Here is a 22,216-nt window from a genome sequence, read left to right as displayed (position 1 = left end):
CCTCAGCCCAGCAGCTCCAGTGACCCAGGTTTGTTTGCTATTTCCATTGGCATGGTTCTCTTTCACACACCAATCATGCTTAGGCTGGATCTCCTATGGCTGCTATTGTGTGTTTGGTTTTTTCCTTTTTCAGCTGCACCCAAGGCATAGGGAAATTCTCGGGCCAGGAATCGAATTCATTTTGCGTCTGTGATCTATGGCATGGCTGTGGAAACACTGGATCCCCTGAGCCAGGGATCAAAGTGGCAGAGGCCCCGGAGATGAGCTGTATCATTAACCCACTGCCCTACAGCAGGAACTCTGTTTTTGTTGTTATTTTTCTGGGGTGGTGGTGGGGGGGTTGTTTCAGTAGTCCCTTTAAACTTTTTATTCATTTTCATTTTATCTTACTTTTTTTTTTTTTTGCTTTGTAGGGCCACACCTGTGGCATGTGGAAATTCCCAGGCTAGGGGTAGAATCAGAGCTGCAGCTGCTGTCCTACACCACAGCCACGGCAACATGGGATCGGAGCCGCGTCTGTGACCTACACCACAGCTCACGGCAGTGCTGGATCCCTGACCCATTGATCGAGGCCAGGGATCCAACCCACATCCTAATGGATACTGGTCAGATTTGTTTCCTCTGGGCCATAACAGGAACTCCTTATCTTACTGACTTTTACTTTTTTTTTTTATTTTTTTGTCTTTTGTCTTTTTAGGGCCGCTCCCACGGCACATGGAGGTTCCCAGGCTAGGGGTCGAATCGGAGCTGTAGCCACCGGCCTACACCAGAGCCACGGCAACGCGGGATCCGAGCCGCATCTGCAACCTACACCACAGCTCACGGCAGTGCCGGATCCTTAACCCACTGAGCAAGGCCAGGGATCAAACCTGCAACCTCATGGTTCCTAGCCGGATTCGTTCACCACTGAGCCACGACGGGAACTCCATCTTACTCATTTTTAATCTACCACAGCCTTCAGGAGTCTTACTGTGTTTTCAGCAATCCTGCTTTGTTCTGTTTCATTGAGGCTTTTGTTTTTGTGGTGGTGTTCTTTTTCTTTCTTCCCTTTTCCTGAGAGCTCATTTTATTTTATTTACAAAATGCTTCACTGTATTTTCCCTGAGCGTTCCCTTCAATCTCTGCTCGTAGCTTTCGCTTCACAGAGCCTTGGGGGAGTGGGCAGGCCTGGAAGAACCCTTTTGTCAGTGTTCTTTCTCAGTTCTGTGAGCAGTTTTCTGTCCTGCGGTCTTCACGTACCAGGCTTCCCGCGACCCTCCGCCCTTCCTTTCTTCCACTTTTTGTTTGTTTGTTTGCTTGCTTTTTTAGGGCCACGCCGGCGGCGTGTGGAAGTTTCCAGGCTAGAGGTCGAATCGGAGCTGTAGCTGCCGGCCTACGCCGCAGCCACAGCCACGCCGGATCCTTAACCCACTGAGCGAGGCCAGGGGTCGAACCTGCAACCTCATGGTTCCTAGCCGGATTCGATTCCACTGCAGCAGGACGGGAACTCCTGTTTGTTTAGATTCTGTACTGGGCTTTGTTTTATTTTTGTTCCGATGTATCGTATAGCCTCTTCAAATCAGAGTTATACGACTGAAGTCAGATCATTTGAATCCTAGCTCTGTGATCTTAGACAAGATAATTTTACCTCTCTGTGCCCCAGTTTCTTCTCTGGATAATGAGAATGATAACTTCATAGGATTGTTGAGAAGATTCTGTGAGTTAAATCATACAAAACTTTTAGAGCTATGGTTAGTCCACTGTCAATACTGTATGAATATTAAGAATATTAATTATTTTATCCCTTACAAAATGTAAGGAACGTGTCACATTTATCACACACACAGACATACGAAAGACTGGATATGGGAGGTTTGTTGGGAGGCTGTGGTAGTAGTCCAAGTTAAAAACACTGTGATGGTGGCAGTGAAGACAGAGGGATGGGTAGATTCAAGAACTGTTTAAGAGGTAAACATTCATAGGACTTGGCGTTCCCGTTGTGGCTCAGTGGGTTAAGGACCTGACGTTATCTCTGTGAGGATGCGGATTTCATCCCTGGCCTCGATCCGTGGGTTAAGGCTCCGGTGTTGCCTGAAGCTGTGGTGTGAGTCACAGATATGGCTCAGATCTGGTGTTGCCAGGGCTTGAGACTTGACTCAGCCCCTAGCCCCGAACTTGCATATGTGGCAGGTGCAGCCATAAAAGAGGGAAAAAATTCATAGGACTTGGTGATTGATTGCATGGGAGGGTGACAGTGAGAAGGAGGTGGTGACAAGGATCCATTCCAGGTTTCTGACGGCAGCACCTGTGAAGGTGTTGCCTTTCCCTGAGATAATGAACCCCGAGAAAGAGGAGGGACATCTGTGAAACACCCAGCTCATGATGCAGAAATTAAATAAATGGACGTGCTCCTTGGCAGAGATAACTGGATGGAATATATAAAGTTCGGGGTAGACAGTATAAGGACGGTAAATGGAGTCACAGAAGTAGAATGAGATTGCCATGGGAATATCTGTGGTCTGAGGTTTTCTTTTTTGTCTTTTGTCTTTTTTTGGGGCCGCACCCGCGGCATATGGAGGTTCCCAGGCTAAGGGTCGAATCAGAGCTGTAGCTGCCAGCCTACGCCAGAGCCACAGCAACGCGGGATCCGAGCCGTGTCTGCAACCTACACCACAGCTCACGGCAACGCCGGGTCCTTAACCCACTGAGCAAGGGCAGGGACCGGACCCGCAACCTCATGGTTCCTAGCCAGATTCGTTAACCACTGTGCCATGACGGGAACTCCTATTTTGTATCTTTTCTGATTTTCTTTTTATTAAGGATTTTAATTTTTTCCGTTAGAGTTGGTTTACAAGAAGTATATTAATTTGATTTAAACACTTCTTGAATGTGCTGTATACTAGGTGCTCTGCTATTAAATGTAGGTAATTCACTGAGCAAGTTATAGATTATGCTCTCGAGTTGGTGCTAATTCCTTAGACAGACAAATGGGCAAGATATTTTACAAGTGATAGAGGTGAGCGTGGGCTGTGAGGGAGCACAGATTCCTGTAGTGTAGGGCAGTGTTTAAGGAAGGCTTTCTGAAGGAAGTCAGACTTGGACAGAGTCCTAGAAGATTCGTTGGCATTGCTAGGTGCAGGAGGAGAAAAAGCTTCCTACCACACGGCACTGCCTCTTCGTTTCAGGTGCTATCGAAAAATCAAGTCACGGGAGGACCGTGGTGCCCAGTGGCTTTGGCAATTAAAGAGGTTAGTGGTAGGCGTTCCCATTGTGGCTGGGTGGGAAAGAACCTGACTAGTATCCATGAGGACGCAGGTTTGATCCCTGGCCTTGCTTGGTGGGGAAAGGATCTGGCATTGCTGGGAGCTGTGCTGTTGGTCGCAGATGTGGCTCGGATCTGGCGCTGCTGTGGCTGTGGTGTAGGCTGGCTCTGATTCAACCCCATGTGCAATGGGTGCAGCCCTGAAAAAAACAAAAAGGGGTCAGTGGTAAACTTACTGGGGGATAGGTAGGATGGGAAGCCCGATCACGTTGTGGGGGTGGGGGGTGGGGGGTATAATGACTGGGGGGGATGGGCAGTCCGACAAGCTCCTCTAGGGCAGAATCTAAATTCTTTTTTTTTTTTTTTTTTTTTCTGAATTTGCGTATTCCTTTAATGTCAACATTCGCAGAATCCCGTTTGCACGGGTCTCGGAGTTCTCCTCCAGCGAGGGGTGGGACCTCCCGAGTCTAAATTCTTAAGTGTCCTCTGTGCCTTGCATGATCCCTGGCACTTGGTGTTTGTTGCACTGGTTTTGAACAGAAGACAGACACCTCCTCTGAGATCAGACGAATGCAGGAGGAGGGGATGAGCCCAGCTTGCTGCCTCTCCTCTACCTGCTGAAGCGAGTCTGCGGGGAACACCTGCAGCTCTTTACCTGCGTGCTTTTCGAATGGCGGTACAGGGAGGCCAGGCGCACTCCCGCGGCCAGAAGGATTCTCAGCATTCATCTGCTACTGTTCTTCTTCTTTTCTTTCTGGCCGCCCCCAGGCACTTGGAGGTCCTGGGCCAGGGATCAGGTCTGAGCCACAGCCGTGACCTGTGCCAGATCCTCTAACCGACTGTGCTGGGCTGGGGATCAGACCTGTGTCCTGGTGCTGAGAGACACTGCTAATCCCGCTGCACCGCAGCAGGGACTCTGTGTTCTTAGGTTTTGTTCTGGTCTTTTTTCTTTTTTTTCTTTTTTAAGGCCACGCCTTTGTCACATATGGAAGTTGCCCCAGCAATGCTGGATTTGAGCCACATCTGTGACCTGAGCTGCACCTCGTGGCAATGCCAGATCCTTAACCCGAGTGAGGCCAGGGATCAAACCCACGTCTGCACGGAGACTCTGTCAGGTTCTTAACACACCAAGCCACAGTGGGAACTCTCTTCTTTTTTTATGGTTGAATCCCTGCTACTTGTATCTTAACTTCTTTTACTCTGTACTATATCATAAACATTTCCCCATGTCATTCAAAATTTTTTCACAAATAACATTTTAATTGGCTGCATAATCCCTCATTTGATGTTTACTTGAACATTTATCTGCACATTTAGTTTAATTTTTCTTTTTTAACTTAATTTTGAAATAATTTTAGACTTACAAGTATGTTGCAAAAATATTTCAGAAAACTCTCCTAGGAGTTCCCGTTGTGGCGCAGTGGTTTATGAATCCGACTAGGAACCATGAGGTTTCGAGTTCAATCCCTGGCCTCGCTCAGTGGGTTAAGGATCCGGTGTTGCCGTGAGCTGTGGTGTAGGTCGCAGATGTGGCTTGGATCCCGCATTGCTCTGGCTGTGGCGTAGGCTGGTAGCTACAGCTCCCATTTGACCCCTAGCCTGGGAACCTCCACATGCCGCAGGAGTGGCTCAAGAAAAGGCAAAAAGACAAAAACAAAACAAAACAAACAAACTCTCCTATATTCTTCAGGAAGTTTGTGGTGGTGTCTGCATTGTCAAATTACTCTTTTCCTATCTGTAATTAATAAGCATCTTGTGGGGAGATACTTTAAGATTATGTAATATCCCATTTCTCAAGATTTTTGTTCATTAGTTTTAGCATCCTTTGATGTTTCTTAGCTGAATTATTACTAAAGTGGTTGCTAAATGCTAAATCTTTTTTTCTTTTTTTGGTCTCTTTAGGGCTGCACACATGGCATATAGGAGTTCTCAGGCTAGGGGCTGAATTGGCGCTGTAGCCACCGGCCTCCGCCACAGCCACAGCAACACAGAATCTGAGCCACGTCTGCCACCTACACCACAGTTCATGGCAGTGCAGGAGCCTTTAACCCACTGAGGGAGGCCAGGGAGCGAACCCTCGTCCTCACCGATGCTAATCCAGTTCCTTACCCATGAGCCACAACAGGAACGCCCTTAATCTTCTAATTACATTATTCCACTCTAAGGGAGAGCTTTGTCCTCTCCTCATTTGTTGAATTCGTTTAGTGGGTCGTCATCTGTTATGATCAGTCTGAATTGCTCTGGATCTGGCCATTAGGAGCTGTTTTTTCCTTTTGCCTTGTCCCTGAGCATTTTCCTACTTTCAGGCTTATCTTGTGCCTTCTGTGCCTCGCCCTGGCATCAGCCGTTCTTTCAAGGACCCCTGGTTCCCGTTACGTGGTGGAGGATGGTATTTGAAATCCAAGATCCAGGTGCTAGATGTGCTCATTGTTATTAGCCCTGCTGCTGGGCCCTTTCAGTGCTCCGAGCCAGGCTCGCCTGCGTGTCACACACGCAAGAGCACCCACACACAATCCACATCGGTAGTTATTTTTATGTTTTTTTATGTGTACGTCCTGAAAACCATCAGTTCACACTGATAGCTTCAGTTCCAACACAGCCTAAATGATTTATTCCAGCTTTTCCTTTTCCGTATTTGCAATTCACTTCTCCGTCATTGAGAAATTAACTCCTGTTGCCTCAATATGTTTACTTTTTTTTTTTTTTTTTTTTGGTCTTTTTGTCTTTTGTTGTTGTTGCTATTTCTTGGGCCGCTCCCACGGCATATGGAGGTTCCCAGGCTAGGGGTTGAATCGGAGCCGTAGCCACCGGCCTACGCCAGAGCCACAGCAACGCGGGATCCGAGCCGCGTCTGCAACCTACACCACAGCTCACGGCAACGCCGGATCCTTAACCCACTGAGCAAGGGCAGGGACCGAACCTGCAACCTCATAGTTCCTAGTCGGATTCGTTAACCACTGCGCCACGACGGGAACTCCCTGTTTACTTTCTTGATCAGATCTCGTATGACCTGTTGCTATTCCCGCAGACGTCTCTCGAGGCCCTGATGCCCTTCCCCTCTTCCGTCCAGGTGTATCCGTCTACCTTGCCTGGCTCCTAAAGCCTGACGGCTTCTAGGTTAAATTATTCAGAAAGGAAGAGAGTGAGAGTGCTCATTCCTTTTTATGGCTGCAGAATCCTCCGTTTTGTGGATACACCATAGTTAATTCCACCCCTACTGAAGGACGTTTATGAATAGTGCTGCACTAAAGAGCCATGCGAGTAAGTTGTCTGGTGTTTGTGTCGGTGTGTCTTTGGGATGGTTTCTTCGAAGTGAGATAACTGGGTTGCAGGGGTGGAAGCACGTGTGGTTCCGTTCGATGGTGCTCAGTTCTTCCCGCCACCAGCAGTGTATGAGGGTCTCCCCGCAGCCCCACCGATGGGACGTGCTGTAAACCGTCTGTGCTGAGGCAGCAAGTTTGAAATGTCCTCTCTTGCAGGATCTTGAGATGTTGTGTTCTCCACACCTTGGAGGCTTTGGCTTATTTTAAGCTCTTCCTTGCTTCTTTGTATGTCAGCTACTTCTGGAAATCACGTTTCTCTTTCTTTAGCTTGTTTGTTCTACCTCTGTATTTGAAGATCCTTTTTCTTAATGAAAAAGACAGAAATAAAATAGGTGATTAGTTCACCATTCTCAGTGCCGTATCTGTTGGACAGATGGGTGAATCTTTTGACTGACTGGCAGTTGTGCGTCTGCCAGAGCCCTCGGCTGAAGTCACTGTATGGCTGTCACAGCTTAGAAATAACCTCTGCATTCAGGACAGAAAGAAGGGGAAGGGCTAGTACCAGCCACTTGAGTCCCCTTTTAAAAGGGAAGGAGTTCCCGTTGTGGTGCAGTGAAAAGGAATCCGACTAGTATCCATGAAGACATGGGTTTGATCCCTGGCCTTGCTCCGTGGGTTAAGGATCTGGCATTGCCATGAGCTGTGGTGTAGGTTGCAGACATGGCTTGGATCCTGAGTTGCTGTGGCTGTGGTGTAGGCCGGCAGCTGTAGCTCCGATCCCTAGCCTGCCTGGAAACTTCCATATGCCACAGGTGTGGCACTAAAAAGCAAAATAAAATAAAATAAAATAAAAGGAAAAAAAAATCTTTCCAAGAACTTCCTGCCTTTTGTAGGCAGGCTGCTTATACTTTAAATTTTTCATTGGTTTGTGTGTGTGTGTTGGGGGGAGGATTGGACAGAGTACATGTCCTTTATGCTGCTGGAAGTGCAAGTCTCCAAGTTTTTATTTCACTTTGAAAACTTCGTACATGTATTACTTGCATGAATGCGAAATTCAAATGCATGAATATATTGTGAAAAATGCCCTCCCCGGGCCCACTTTACAGAGATAATTGTTGTCCGCAGCTTGGCGTATGTCCTTGTGTCTCTGTCCTTACCACTTAACCCTAATTTAAAATATTCTGTCGCTCTTGCTTGTCACCACCAGGGTGGGAGCCGTACGTGCATTCGTGTACCTGCTCTGCTACAAGACTTTTTTCACGTAGCGATGTTTTCCAGCTATTTTTCTATGTCGGGACAGGCACGTGCGCCTCGTTCTGTTACCCCTACAGCGTACTCCGTACCTGTCACTCTCCTGCCCTCCGCTGTCCATCGTCCACCTTCTTTCCTCTGCGTGCGGGCAGCGGACCTCTGCCACCCTCTGGGGTTCCTTGCCTTCCGGCTTCCATCCGGATCAGCTGATGAAAGGCACTGACAGGGATCAGAGGACAAGTGGTGAGAGAAGTCACAGTGTTCACTGTCCCCTCCTGGCCCTTGCTCTGGCCGTAGGAGCCGCTGTGCTCCTCTGTGGCCGCTGCTCCTGTTGGCTGGCCTCCCCTCCCCAGCCCGCTCTGGCTGGGCTCCAGTAACCCCCTTCTTTCTCTTTGCTTTTCAGCTCCCAGGCAGAGATAGCTTCCTGTTGTTCCCACTTCCTGGATGCTTCCCTAACCCTGGGTGGCTCCTCTCATCCTGCTCACACAGCTGCAAAAAATCCTGTCATTTCTTCGTTGGTTCACTCCTCTGTGTGCTGTTTCCTGCAAGACCTCAGCTGGTGTAGACATCATTGTGTTCCTGCACCCTGATGTATTTGGTTCCCTCTTGATGGACGTTTGAGTTGTTTCTATATTTCATTCTTATAATACATGTTGCTAATAAACACCCATATACATATCTTTAAAAATATTTATTGGGGACTTCCCGTTGTGGCTCAGCGGTAACAAACCCCACTGGTATCCGTGAGGATGCAGGTTCGTACCCTGGCCTTGCTCAGTGGGTTAAGGATCCGGCATTGATTGCCATGAGCTGTGGTGTAGGTCGCAGATGTAGCTCAGATCCCATGTTGCTGTGGCTGTGGCGTAGGCTGGCTGCAGCTCCGGTTTGACCCCTAGCCTGGGAACTTCCACATGCCCTAAACACACACACACACATATTTTGGAGTGTGATTTTAGGGCAAAAGTCATAGCAATAGAAATGCTGAGTCAAGGTACATGAATGTTGTAAATTTCGGTAGATACAGGTTCCCCGTGCCATCTGAAAACAGAGCCATTCCATGAAACCTTTCCTAAGCCAGAGTGGTGGAACGCGACGAAGCAGTTACCAGCAGTTTACGTGGAAAACTTTCTGAGCGTTCCCAGGCCCCCAAAATAACCTAGCAAATCATAGAAAATAGCACTTAAAACCTAAAGTAGCATAGGTAAGAGTAGGCATGATATGATGAATACGCAGCTTGAATACAATAGGAAGAATGTAGGTACAGTATTCGCACACGGGAATTGGGAAGACAGCAAGGGCACTGGCTAAGTGGTGGTGGTGGTCGTGTGTGAGCCTGAGTCGCCAGAGGTTGGGGTGGTGAGAGGTAGAGGAGGCTAGGATGTAGGAGAGAGGGTCATTTTTATTTTTTAATTTATTTTTATTTTTTTTGCCATTTCTAGGGCCACACCTGCAGCATATGGAGGTTCCCAGGCTCGGGGTCGAATCGGAGCTGTAGCCGCCGGCCTATGCCACAGCCATAGCAATGCAGGATCCAAGCCGCAGCGGATCTTTAACCCACTGAGCGAGGCCAAGGATACTAGCCAGATTTGTTAACTGCTGAGCCACCATGGGAACTCCGAGAGGGTCATTTTTTAAAACATTTTTTTCCTTTTTACAGCCACACATGCGGCATATAGAAGTTCCCAGGCTAGGGGGGTGAATCGGAGCTGCAGCTGCAAGCCTACACTGCAGCCACAGCAACACCAGATCCGGGCTGGATCTGTGACCTACACAGCTTGCAGCAACACTGGATCCTTAACCCACTGAGAAAGGCCAAGGATTGAACCTGCATCCTCAGAGACACCATGTCAGGTTCTTAACCCGCTGAGCCACAATGGGAACGCCTTAAACTTTTTTTTTAAATTAAACTGTAGTCATTACAGGGAAGAGGGTTATTTATCAACATCCATCCTCGTCTGATTCCATCAGATCAGGCAGGGCGCTAATATTAGTCTGCACTCTGTGTCTGTCTGCCTTGACGTCAAAGATTGCGGTTCTTTTTCTGACAGGCTCGAAAAGGATGGAAGGCTTGACTGCTTAGCCTACCATCTTTTTTTGGGTTTGTTTTGTTCTTCTTTTTCTTTTTGTTTTTTGGCCGTGCCTGCAACATGTGAAAGTTTCCAGGCCAGGGATCCAACCGGAGCCACAGCAGCTATCCGAGCCACGACAGTGACAATGCTGGATCCTTAACCCACTGCCCCGCAAGGGAACTCCTCCTTCATTCTTTACAGACCCTCGGAACATCTTGCAAACCTGCCCTTGAACCTGTGTGTCTTTTCAAAATTAAAGTCATCCTTCTCTGCAGTCATTGTAGGGCGGTCAGTCATAGTGAAAATCTCATGTCAAATGCTTTACTTTCAGTTCCTGGACGACTTCACTTGGGGGCTGTTTGCTACTGCATCCAGTTTCTTCTTTCCTCCGTTTTTTTGTGTGTGTGCCTTTTTGGGTTGCACTCACAGCATATGGAAGTTACCAGGCGAAGGGGCGAATCGGAGCTGCAGGTGTTGGCCTATGCCACAGCCACGCTCACGGCAATGCCAGATCCCCGACCCACTGAGCGAGGCCAGGATTGAACCTGCATCCTCATGGATGCGAGTCAGATTCGCTTCCCCTGTGGCCACAACGGGAACTCCCCTGCATCCCATTTCCGTCTGTATCCTTTACTCTTTCAGTACCTCCTCGTCTTCTTCATCAGCTCCCACAAACCTAGGCTCCTTAGCCACAGTCACTAGTGCCATATTTATGGTTGATTGGAAGCCTTTAAAATTGCTCACTACTTCAAGACGCTGTTTCTTCCAAATGCCATTTCTTACCAAGGCTTTTGGCCTCTTGAGGGCATCTCCAGGGTTAGCCATTGCCGATTTTATTTATTTAGTTTTTGTATGTTTTTACTTATTTTTTATTGAATGCTTCTTTAAATTCTATAGCGCTTTACAATTTTCAGAGGTTTCGCGCACATGATTTCACATAATCCCACAACCCCTATGTTGCCCCTCCCCCTCTCCCCACTGGAGCCCCCGGTTTATTCTCTATGTCTGTGAGTCTAGCAGTTGCCAACTTTATCTCATCTGTGGAGGTTCCGGAGCCAGGGATTGAACCCATGCCACGGTTGTAGCCTGCACCCCTTCTGCAGCAACACCGGATCCTTATCCCACTTTGCCATAAGGGGTTTCTCTAGTTCCATCCTATGTTGCAGTCTTTCGAGATCTCTCATAAAGATGCGTTACAGTTACCCTCTCTGTCAGTGGCACTTAAAATGCATTGCATTTTTGTGTGTAACAGGCCTTGCTTGTGGCCTTTAGGCGCAGTTGCAGCATCAACGTCCTATTTGGTGGTAAGAACACAGCACAGATATTGCTGCTGTACTTGGTGATGCCCGGCAGGTGGGCAGTGCAGTCGTTGACAGTCACAGGACAGTTTTTACGTAGCTTGTTTTCTCACGGTGTTTTTCTTTTCTTTTTGCATTCACTTTTAATTTTTATTTGTAATTTTAGATTTTTTTATTTTAATGATTGAAATTTTTTCCATTATAGTTAGTTTACAGTGTTCTGTAAATTTTCTGCTGTACAGCAAAGTGACCCAGTCTCTCTCTCTCTCTCTCTCACCCACACACTCAAACACACATGTATACACATATTTTTCTCGCATTATCCTCCATCATGTTCCATTACAAGTGACTAGATAAAGTTCCCTGTGCTGTACAGCAGGATCTCATGGCTTATCCACTCCAGATGCAATAGTTTGCATCTACTAACCCCAGACGCCCATTCCCTCCCCCTCCCCCTTGGCAACAGGACTATTTTCCAAGTCTGTGTGTTTCTTTTCTGTGGAAAGGTTCATTTGTCCCTTATATTAGATTCCAGATAAAAGTGATATCATATGGTATTTGGCTTTCTCTTTCTGAATTACTTCACTTTGTATGAGTTTCTCTAGTTCCATCCATGTTGCTACAAATGGCATTATTTTGTTCTTTTTAATGGCTGAGTAGTATTCTATTGTGTATATATACCACATCTTCTTCTTTTTTTTTTGTCTTTTCTGGGGCCGCTCCGGTAGCATATGGAGGTTCCCAGGCTAGGGGTCTAATCGGAGCTGTAGCTGCTGGCCTACACCACAGCCACAGCAATGTGGGATCCAAGCCTCGTCTAGAACGTACACCACAGCTCACGACAACACCAGATCCTTAACCCACTGAGCGAGGCCAGGGATCGAACCTACAGCTTCATGGTTCCTGGTCAGATTCATTAACTACTGCGCCAGGACGGGAACTCCCCGCATCTTCTTAATCCATTCATTCTCACAGTGTTTTTCAACAGATTCAGTCATGTACTCAGAAAAAATATCACTTGATTATTCCAACCGCATGGATGTGAAAAAAGCATAATAGGCAGTGTGTTTGTATCAGTGCCTCTCAGTACCCTTGGGTTTTCTGAATGGTACACTAGTAGAGGTCTTAGGATAGCATGACCGGTGGTGTTGACAGCAGGCCTGGCCTGGCAAACCTGGCCTTTGATATCTTGTACCCTTAGCTTGCTTGTCTTCTATCAAGATAAGTGTTTTGCTCAGCAGTTTTTCCCCAATAAATTGCAATTTTTATCATAGTTAAACACTTGCGTATATGAATAGCCACCCTCTGTAACTACTTTCTTCAGTTCTTCAGGGAACGTTTCAGCAGCTTCAGCATCAGTCGAGCACTCTGTCCAGTAACCTTTAAGCTGTCAAGCTGCCCTCCCCTCAAAAACTGATCAAACTACCCATGACTGCCTCTACATTTTCATCATTCAGTGCTTTCTGTGTCAGCTTTTAAAGGACTGATTTGGGCTTACATGTGTAAGATACCTTAATAGAAACACCATGCTGTGTACACCCATCAATCTACTCAAGAAGTAGACTTTCCAGTGTCTCTGTTACTAGATGCCAGTGGAAAGAGATCACTTTGCTACCAGCAGAGCCAGCAGTGCTTTGGCAGCTGCCCGTATTCTTTCTCTCTGAGTGTGCATAGTGTGCGTGCACTGTTGTAAATAGTGGTGGGTGCAGGCAGCTTCAGCCCATCTCCGTCTTGTTCGCCAAGACCTAAGTGCTTCATTACCTCCATCCTTGCGCCAAGCGTGGTCACCCTCTTCCAAGTTCTCTTGGGCTTTTCTGATACCTGGGGGTACCTCTGCTAACAGATACACAGAATAAATCAAGATTAAGTGCAGATGCTCACAGGCGGAATTCAGAGCCCTGGGGGCTTGGTGCAGAGAGGGTGAGTGTGGTTGCTGGGAAGGGAGGCTGGCGGTGCTCCTCTCACTGCTCTGGGTGCCCACTGCCAGTAACGGCTGGCGCAGAAGAGATGCTAAAGGCTCTTTTCGTCTCTTTCCATCAAAGTGAAAATCTTCTTTGGATTTCTTCCACTTAGTGAAAACAGGTTCTCGCCTAGGTCTTTCATAGAAGCAAAGGGGCGGAAAGCGAACGTTCAAAAAGCAGGGCGTACCGTACTTCCAAATTGCTCCCCAAAGTCTGCCAATTTCTGTTTCTACAATGTGCGATTTGTTTGCGAGGTCACATTGAAAGGTCGTTGATTTAAAGTTTCTGATTTGACGTTTCTGTGCGTTTCCGATGTGCAGCAAAGGGATTCTTTAGCCATAGATATTTTTTGCGTTTTCTTTTCCATTGGGGTTTGTTAAAGGGCGTTGACTGCAGTTCTGCGCAGTAGGACTTTGTTGTTGATCTGTTTTATACACAACAGTTCACAGGTGCTTGTCCCAAACCCCCAGTCCTCCCCCCCCAACGCCCCGTCTTTCCCCCTGGGTAACCAGAGGTGGTTTTTTTTTTTAATAACTCAAATGAATTTATCATATCTGTAGTTATATAATGATCATAACCATTCAGTTTCACAGGATTTCCATCCCACAGCCCAAGCACTTCCCCCCAGCCCCCACCGTAGGTTTGTTTTCTCTGTTTTGTGAATGTTTCTGCTTTGTGCATAAGTTCATTTGCGTCTGTTGTATCTTAGATTCCACAGAGGTGATATTATTCGGTGTTTTATACGCCTTCACCTCACGCAACGTGATCGTCTCCAGGTCCGTCCGGGTTGCCACAGACGACTTTCTTTCGCGTTTTATGGCTGCGTGTATCTGTGTGTGTGTGTGTGTGTGTTTGACGCTGTCTTTATGCCTTCACCTGTCATTGGACGTTCAGGTCGCTTCCGTGTCTTTGAACACTAGGTGCACGTCTCTGTCGGAATCAGAGGTTTCATCTTCTCCGGCGCGTACCCAGGCGTGAGACGGCTGGATCATGCAGCAACTTTATTTGGAGTGTTTTGAGGAACCTCCATGCTGTGCTCCAGAGGGGCTGCGCAGTTGACATTCCCACCAGCAGCGTGGGGGGGCTCCCTTTCCTCCGCACCCTCGCCAGCGTTTATGATTTGTCAGATTTTAAATGATGGCCATTCTGGCGGGTGTGAGGCGATGCCTCGTTGTTGTCGGAATTTGCATTTCATCACCATCAGCAATGATGAGCATCTTTTCAGGTGCCTGTGCCGACTGTAGGTCTTCTTTGGAGAAAGGTCTGTTTAGTTCTTCTGCCCGTTTTTGACGGGCTGGTTTATTTGTTTCGCTATTGAGATGTCTGAGCTGTTTGCGTGTTTTGAAAATTAATCCCTTATCAGTCACATTGTTTGCAAATATTTTCTCTCATTTAGTAAGTTGTCTTATTTTATTTATGGTTTCGTTGGCTGTGCAAAAGCCTATAAGTTTGATTAGGTCCCATTTGTTTATGTGTGATTTTTTAAATATTCAAAATTATAGAGGCAATACCTGTGACTTAGAGCAAATTTAATCCAAAATGTATAAAGGGAAAAGTGCTTCTCATTGTCCTATCTTATTTCTTAGAGGTAACCATATCAGCAGCAGTTAGCTGTGTCTTTAAAAAAAAAAAAAAACTTACATGCTTATCGTGTATTCAAAAATGTAGAGGAAGTAAATTCATTTATGTGTGTGTGTGTGTACGTGTATATATCCATATCTGTATCTGTTATTGAGAGATCTCATTTTTAGACTCTATTCTGTTGCAGTCGTCTGTTTGTCTTTTCCTGTGCCAGTACCCATCCAGCTTAATAATTATAGCTTGGAATTGGTTTTAATATGATAAAGCAAATTCTCGCTTCATTATTTTTCATCAAAAAAGTTCTTCACTCATTCTGGGTATGAACTCTTCAGATTAAGATTAGATCCAAGTTCAAAAAAAATCATGGATTTTGACGGGAGTGAGGCTACGTTTATAGAGAACTGACATTTCAGGAGAACTGACGTGTTTCCAATATTGAATCTTCTCACTTAGGAGGTTGTTATGTCTGTTTATTTATTTGGATCTTTTATGTCCTTTGGTGAAAATCTTGTTCATTTCTTCCAAAGTTTATTTTTAGGTATTTTATAGATTTCGTTGTCATCATGAATGGAATTTTTTCCCCCTTACATTTTCTAATTGATTATCGCTGGTATAGGTTTTAAAAAGCTATTGATTTTTGTAAGCGAATCATATAATCACCTACTTTATTGAATTTTCCATTAGTTCTAATGGTTTTTCAGTTAATTCTCCTGGCTTTTCGAGGTGGACAGTTATATAATCTGCAAGTGATAAATTTTTCTCACTTCACTTACAATATTTATACATAACTTCTCAAATGTTATTTCATGACTAAGATACCTGAGTGGGGTGGGGAAGGGTGATCTTAAGCAGTCTTCTTGGGGAGTTCCCGTTGTGGCTCAGCGATAAACAAACCTGGGTAGTGTTCATGAGGTTGTGGGTCTGTCCCTGGCCTCGCTCAGAGGTTGGGAGTCCCGTGTTGCTGTGAGCTGTGGTGTAGGTCGCAGACGTGGCTCGAATCTGACGTTGCTGTGGCTCTGGAGGGGCCAGCAGCTGTAGCTCTGATTCCCTGGCCTAGGAACCTTCTTATGCTGCTGAGGGTACAGCCTTAAAAAGACAAAAAAAAAAAAAAGGGAGAAGGAGAGCTCTTCATGGCTGATGCTGATTTAAGTGAGTATCAGAGCATGTGCCGCCAGGTAGTGGAGAAAATACCACAGACAGACCTTGAGGCGAGAAGCAGCAAGAAATGTCCAGTGCATAGAAAGAAGGGGGGCTGGAGCACAGCACACAGATGAGAGTGGGAGAAACAAGAGGTGGTTTAGGAGTCAGATGGGGTGTGACGAGAAGCTGCTGGATCCTAAGGAGCCATTCCTTTCTTCTGAAGGAACGGAAGCTTGAAGGAAAGATGTGTTAGGCCGAGTGGCCCCTCAAAGATGCCCACACCCTAATCGCTGGACTCCGAATATGTTGCTTTACATGGCAAAAGGGACTTTGCACACGAAATTAAGGCTTCAGACCTTAAAATAGGGAAGTGACCCTAGGCTATTCAAGCGGGCCCAGTCTAATCACATGAGCCTGAAAAGCGAGGCAGTTTCTCTGGCTGGCAACGGAGGCAAGATGAGGTAGAAGGAAAGTTGGAAAGATCAGCGTGAGAGGGGCTGACCCTGCTGTGGCTGCAGGGGGACTGCATGGAAAGCAGGAGCACAGGAGCAAAGACTGGCTGATAACCAGCAAGGCATCGGGCCCTTGGGCCCTGCAGCTGCAGGAGCTGAAGTCAGCCTACAGCCTGAAGCAGCTTGGAAGTAGGTTCATCTCCAGAGTCTCCAGAAAGGAAGGCAGCTTGCCAGGCGCCTGGGTTTGGCCTTGTGCTGCCTCGTGCAGGGGACCCTGCTGAGCCACACTGTACCTTGACATTTGGCCTTCAGAACTGCGAGGCAGTAACCGTGTGTGGTTTCAGGCTGCTGGGGTTGTGGTGCTTTGTCAGAGCGGCAGTGAGATACTAATAGAAAGGGGTTCAGGCAGGGGAGGAATGCCCCGTTTGTGCCTCCTCGTGCTGGGTGGCAAGTAGATCCAGCGAGCGTGGGTTTGGAGGCAGGGCAACTTGTGCAGTGGGCATACAGTGCTGGCGCGGACGAGGGGCGTGATGGCGGGAAGGGGATGTGATTTGAGATTTATCCAGGAGGATGCAACTGCCAGAGTTGGATCAGCGATTGTCGGGAATGAGGGGGAGGGACCTGAGGATCACGGCTGATTTCCGGCTTGGATGCTGAATGATGGTGAAGCTGAGACGGGCTTGAGCAGGTTGGAGGATGCCCAACTAAGGGGTAATTCTAGGCTGTTCTTCATTTGGAAATTCTCGCATAAATACTTAGGTTAAGGTTGAGTGTATCCGTACGAGGATTGCTTATTATTGAAGACCTAAATTGTTCTTTTGGTTTTTTTTTGTTTTTTTTTCTTTAGGTCATGTAGGAAACTGTAAATCATGTGAAGATGGGACTCTTGGTATTTGTACGCAATCTGCTGCTAGCCCTCTGCCTTTTTCTGGTGTTGGGATTTTTGTATTATTCTGCGTGGAAGCTACATTTACTCCAGTGGGAGGACTCCAGTAAGTATGGTGACTCTAGCCTACCCCCGCCCCCGGGAACAGCCTCTGCTGATTAGTTATCGGGTTTTCCTGTGGCCGCAGTCATCTCAAATTCTTCAGAGAGGGGCACCGAGCATTTCCGGGACTTGGGCTTAGAAACCGCCCACCACTGTTGTTGCTCTTGTTGGAGAACTTTGCTGGTTTTGAAAACAGCTGCATGCCATGGCACATCCTTTTGTGCACTCAGGGGAAGCGTGCTGTGCTGCAATAAAAACGCAAACCGTGCCGGGGCTTCGGGTTCTCGAATGTCCTTTTTTAATTATGAGAGTTTATTGCTGCTCCCCTTTGCCAGTCACTGCCTTGGGCTTGCTGTCGAAGTTGGTTTTCCAGCGCTCTTAGGACATTCATCTTTATCTCGTCCTTGGATTTTCCGTTTTTAATTTAATCCTGTCTTTTACTTTCCCCGAAGAAATTGTGTCTACTGAATCCTTGGAGCTCTTACTGGTGCTGAACTTGGACCTGAGTAGAATAATGTCTTCATTCTGCCCCTGCTGAGTAACGTCTGATCCCTTTCTTCCCTGTGCAGCCATTCTCATGTGTCACACTGTTTTCTGTGAGGCTGCCTGAAACACCCCCTCCCCACCAACCCCCCTCGCCCCCTCTCCCACCTTTTCCGGCTCACCCAGCCTTGACTGTGCTGTGGTCTGGGCTTTGCAGTGGAAGGGCTTGCACTGTGCCGCAACGAGCTTTGCACACTGTTTCCTTGGCTGTAGCTTCCAGTGTCCCATGGTGGCCACACACAGCTCTTCTTCTGGTTCCTTTGTCTGACGGCTGTCTGAGCTGGCTACGAAAAAGTCTGGGTAGTCTGTGCTGATTCCTAGTGAATGTCTCTTTTCCAAAATAGTTTTTATGTCTGCAAACACCTACTGGATACCAGTGTGGAATTCACCTGAGAATAGAGTCAGTCTCTACACAGGAGGTTAAAATGAAATAGAATGAGTTGGAAGAGGCATCTGGCATTTGGTCTACTACTGTAGTATTGTTATTATTTTTTGGTCTTTTTTTTGGGCCACACCTGCAGCATATGGAGGTTCCTAGGCTAGGGGTTGAATTGGAGCTGTAGCTGCTGGCCTATATCACAGGCACAGCAATGCCAGATCCAAGCCGTATCTGTGACCTACACCACAGCGCACAGCAACACTGGATCCTTAACCCACTGAGCGAAGCCAGGGATTGAACCTGCATCCTCGTGGATACTAGTCAGATTCGTTTCCACTGAGCCACAATGGGAACTCCAGTCCACTACTGTATTGACTCCTTAACACAGGAACTGTTCCTCTGAAGTAGTTGATTATTTTCCTTCTTTCTTTTTCTTGTTTTGTTTTTTTTTTTGGCCACCCTGCGGCATATGGAGTTCCCAGGTCAAGGATCAGATCCGCGCCACAGTTGTGACCTATGCCACAGCTGTGGCAGGGCCAGATGCTTTTAACCCACTGTGCTGGACCAGGGATCACACCTGCCTCCTGGCACTGCAGAGATGCTGCCAGTCCTGTTGCAGCACAGCAGGAACTCCTGGATCCTTATTCTTTCACGTGGCCCAAACTACCAAAGACGCTTCAAGCCAATTTTAAAAGTATCATACTGTATCTTTCATTTATTGTTTTATATGAAATGTTTAAGTGCCTTTTAAGTGTGTAGCTTACAGTTATCAGTAATTGCTTTGTGTTTCCAGATTTCATTTACATTTGTCTGTTCCGACGTATTTTTAAAATCAAGGAGACGGGCCGGAGTAAGGGGTGTTTGTATCAGTGCAGCGCAGCATTCTGTCGTTAGAGACGTTGACAGGATCCATAACGGAGAGATTCCTCTGGATCCATCCAGCGATGGAAGTTTGTGCAAAGGACTGGAGGGAGGGCTCCGTTTCTGTGAAGAGCCACTGACCTGTGGAAGACACAACCACAGCTTAGATAATTTTTTTCCTGGAGACACTGAGAAGCACGTTGACTTTGTGGAGGAGCTATCGTGGGTCAGGTTTCAAGCTAGATAATTCACAAGTTTAATTGGCCTCTCACTGTAACCATGTGAAGATGCTATTATTATCCCTATTTTGCACTTGAGCAAACGGAAGTATTTCGTTTAATTAATTTACCCACGTTACATAACTGTGAGGACTGGAGTTGAATTCTGATTTTCTTTCTTTAAGACCTGTGTTCATTATTTTACCAAAACGTATGATAAATACTAAGAACAGGATTTAATTCTGTATTCTCACTGGTGAGAAGAGAGAGGAAGGGGGCTCAGAACAGAGCTAGTAGGTAGTGTCAGGACGGAGGTGGAGAAAGAAAAGGAAAGGAAAATTAGGTGAAGAGAGAAAGTCCTCCTGGTGACACAGGGGTTTATGAGGTCAGAGGCTTCCGTAGTTTGTTAATATTTATTTACTGCTGACCTTTGCGTTGGCTGTTAGCTGTAGCCACTAGCTACACGTTTTCTGTTATTCTTACTCTCAAGCCTTTCAGATATTTGACTTTGAGTAGGTTGTTTAGAGCTTCTTACTATAGCATATTATTTCTGCGCTATAATATCAGAGAAGAGACTAGTACGACCCATCCCAATAGCTCACCAAGGCAGAGAAGGGCCCTTCATTCCGTAAACAAGGTCACAGCAAAGGAGCTCCTCAAAGTAGATGCCTGCTGTGCGCTGAGATTTGGGCGGTGGTTTAGTGATGTTGCTGCTGCTGCTGCTGCTGCTGAGATGAACGTCATAATTTATTGAGTGTCTACGCTACCTCTGTACCGTAATGGGAGCTGTAGATTCATAACCTCTTTTGCTCCTCGTAGTTTATACTGGTTATTATTATCATCGTCTTTTACAGATGTAGAAGTGGAGGCTTCAGAGAGGCTCAGTGAGAAAGAGTTTGTGTGTCTTTACCTGTGGAACTCAAAGGGCATTTCCAAGTTTGAAAAATAGATGTCTAAAGCATTGTTTTTCCTTACTTTTCTATCCTGTTTATGACTTAATCAAGATGATGCACTGGAATTCCTTCATGGAAGGGGGAAGGAGAGGAGTCCAGAGTTTGTATTGTTCATTTAGCAAAAGCAGTATGTTCATTGTAAACTGGACGTAAGATGAATGTAGACTTTATGCTCTCAGCGTGTGACATGAGAAAGAAATAAAAAAACCATTATCACGTGTCATGTTCTAAAAGAAGTCTACGTGAAACTTTCTAGCTAGAAAGTTTTAAGATGTAGGTAATCCCAGGGCATACGTAGAAGGATGCACACTGTTCTCTTTTGAGCGGTTTAGAGCGACACGTGGCCTTGGCTTGGTCAGAGTGCCAGCACTGGGGTCAAACGCTTAAGCTGAAGGCTTCCTGTCCGAGACCAGTCTAGTTGGTTTTTAAGAGTTCTGTAGCTTGAGGTTTCCTGTTCTGCATGTTAAGGGGCTTGGTGGTTGCCACTCTGACCTAATAACAAGGGGAAAAGTGAATGGACTGAAAATTCGACTCTTGCTGGCGCTGTGACAGCGGCGAGGACATGGGGCAATCCGCTGCCGCAAGACTGGAGAAATGGGGCCTAGAGGAGAGTCTCATGTGGAAACTGTCAGAGAAACCAGCACCAGAGTGGAAAAACCTGAGGTATAATTGACAAATTGCTGGAGGCTCAGTGGAGACAAGTCCAAGAGGTAAAAACTCCAGGAGGACCCCCCAGGAGTGTTGTGACATTTACCTGCAGGAGTTCGACCAGAGTCCCACAGTAAGTGCTACATCTGGCAGCAGAAGAAGGAAAGGAGCCACTGTGAAATATACCTAAATACTTTGTTTTTCTTAACAAGGCCTGCCCTCAAGGGAGACTAGTTAATTAGAGCCTAACCTGTTGGAGTATTACCAGAGCCTAAGTGACTTGGGGGAAGGGAAGTAGCCAGCTCTAGCCATCTCGAGCCTTCTGTGTGGGAGAAAGGAGATACTCAACTGCAACCCACTCTCGCCATTTGGTCCCACCTAAGGCGGGAGAGAAAACCTGAGAAATACTTGCGCAGTTCTCAGTCCAGAGGCACAGGCTCACTAAAAGGCTGAGACCTAGTCATAGGGCTGTGGGAAGTTTCCTCTCCCCCTAATCTCACCCCACATTACTAAAGGCCTATTTATAGCAGTTCCTTTTACTTGGTACATCATGCATGGCTATCAAGAAAAAATGTACAAGGCGTATAACAAAAGGCAGGAATGCAGTTTGCAGAGACAGAGCGAGCATCAGAACCAGATGTGACAGGAATATTGGAATGATCAGGCCATGAATTTAAACAGCTAAGATTAATAGGCTAAGGGATTTAGTGGATAAAGTAGATAGCATACATGGACAGATGGCCAATGTAAGCAGAGAGATGGAAATCCTATGAAAGAACCAAAAATAAATGCTAGAGATAAAAAAAAAAATACTGTAACAGAAATGCCTTTGATGGGCTTATTAGTAGACTGGACCTGGCTGAGGAAAGAATCTCTGAACTGGAGGGTATATCAATAGAATCCTCAAAAAACTGAAAAGCAAAGAGAACAAGGACTGAAAAAACCAACCAACCAACCAAAAAACAGGATATTCAAGGGCTGTGGGACAACGACAGAAAGTATGACGTATGTGAAATGGACGTATCAGAAGGAAAAGAGGAAAAGAACAAGAGATATTTGAAACAATAACAACCGAGAACTTTCCCAAAGTAAATGTCGGACACCAAGCCACAGATTCAGGAAGCCCAGAGAATGCCAGGCAGGAAAATGCCTAAAACTATACTGAGGCATACCATCTTCAAACTACAGAAAATCTAGATAAAGAGAAAATCCTAAAAGAAGCCAGAAGAAAAAATACTTTACCCATAGAGGAACTCAGATAAGAATTACGTCTGACTTACCTCAGAAACCAGGCAAGCAAGACCAGACTGAAGTGAAATATTTAGCGTGTTGAGAGGAAAACCCCACCAACCTAGAATTCTGTACTCTGT

At 46.4% G+C, this 22,216-nt stretch overlaps 1 protein-coding gene and 1 long non-coding RNA gene across 14 annotated transcripts in view; one reads left to right on the top strand and one right to left on the bottom strand.

Annotated features, from left to right (window-relative positions):
- Nucleotides 1–22,216, top strand: part of ST3GAL3 (ST3 beta-galactoside alpha-2,3-sialyltransferase 3) — a 233,545-nt gene that overhangs the window by 21,037 nt on the left and 190,292 nt on the right. For 7 of the 13 annotated variants that reach the window (XM_021093466.1, XM_021093470.1, XM_021093474.1 and 4 more), the window contains exon 2: nt 17,104–17,248. The exons of 1 other annotated variant lie outside the window; for it this stretch is intronic. In XM_021093466.1, the coding sequence (XP_020949125.1) occupies nt 17,134–17,248 (115 nt within the window). In that variant the 5' untranslated portion in view covers nt 17,104–17,133. 13 annotated transcript variants of the gene reach the window in all.
- Nucleotides 18,867–21,569, bottom strand: LOC102162566. The gene is made up of 2 exons (XR_300059.3): nt 19,848–21,569; nt 18,867–19,168 (listed from the first exon to the last, which is right to left on the bottom strand). It is a non-coding gene; the product is annotated as an uncharacterized LOC102162566 (long non-coding RNA).

Source organism: Sus scrofa, chromosome 6, assembly GCF_000003025.6.
Source record: "Sus scrofa isolate TJ Tabasco breed Duroc chromosome 6, Sscrofa11.1, whole genome shotgun sequence".
NCBI lineage: Eukaryota > Metazoa > Chordata > Mammalia > Artiodactyla > Suidae > Sus > Sus scrofa.
The sequence above is the reverse complement of the archived record's forward strand: the minus strand, read 5'-3'. Positions and strand labels throughout refer to the sequence as shown.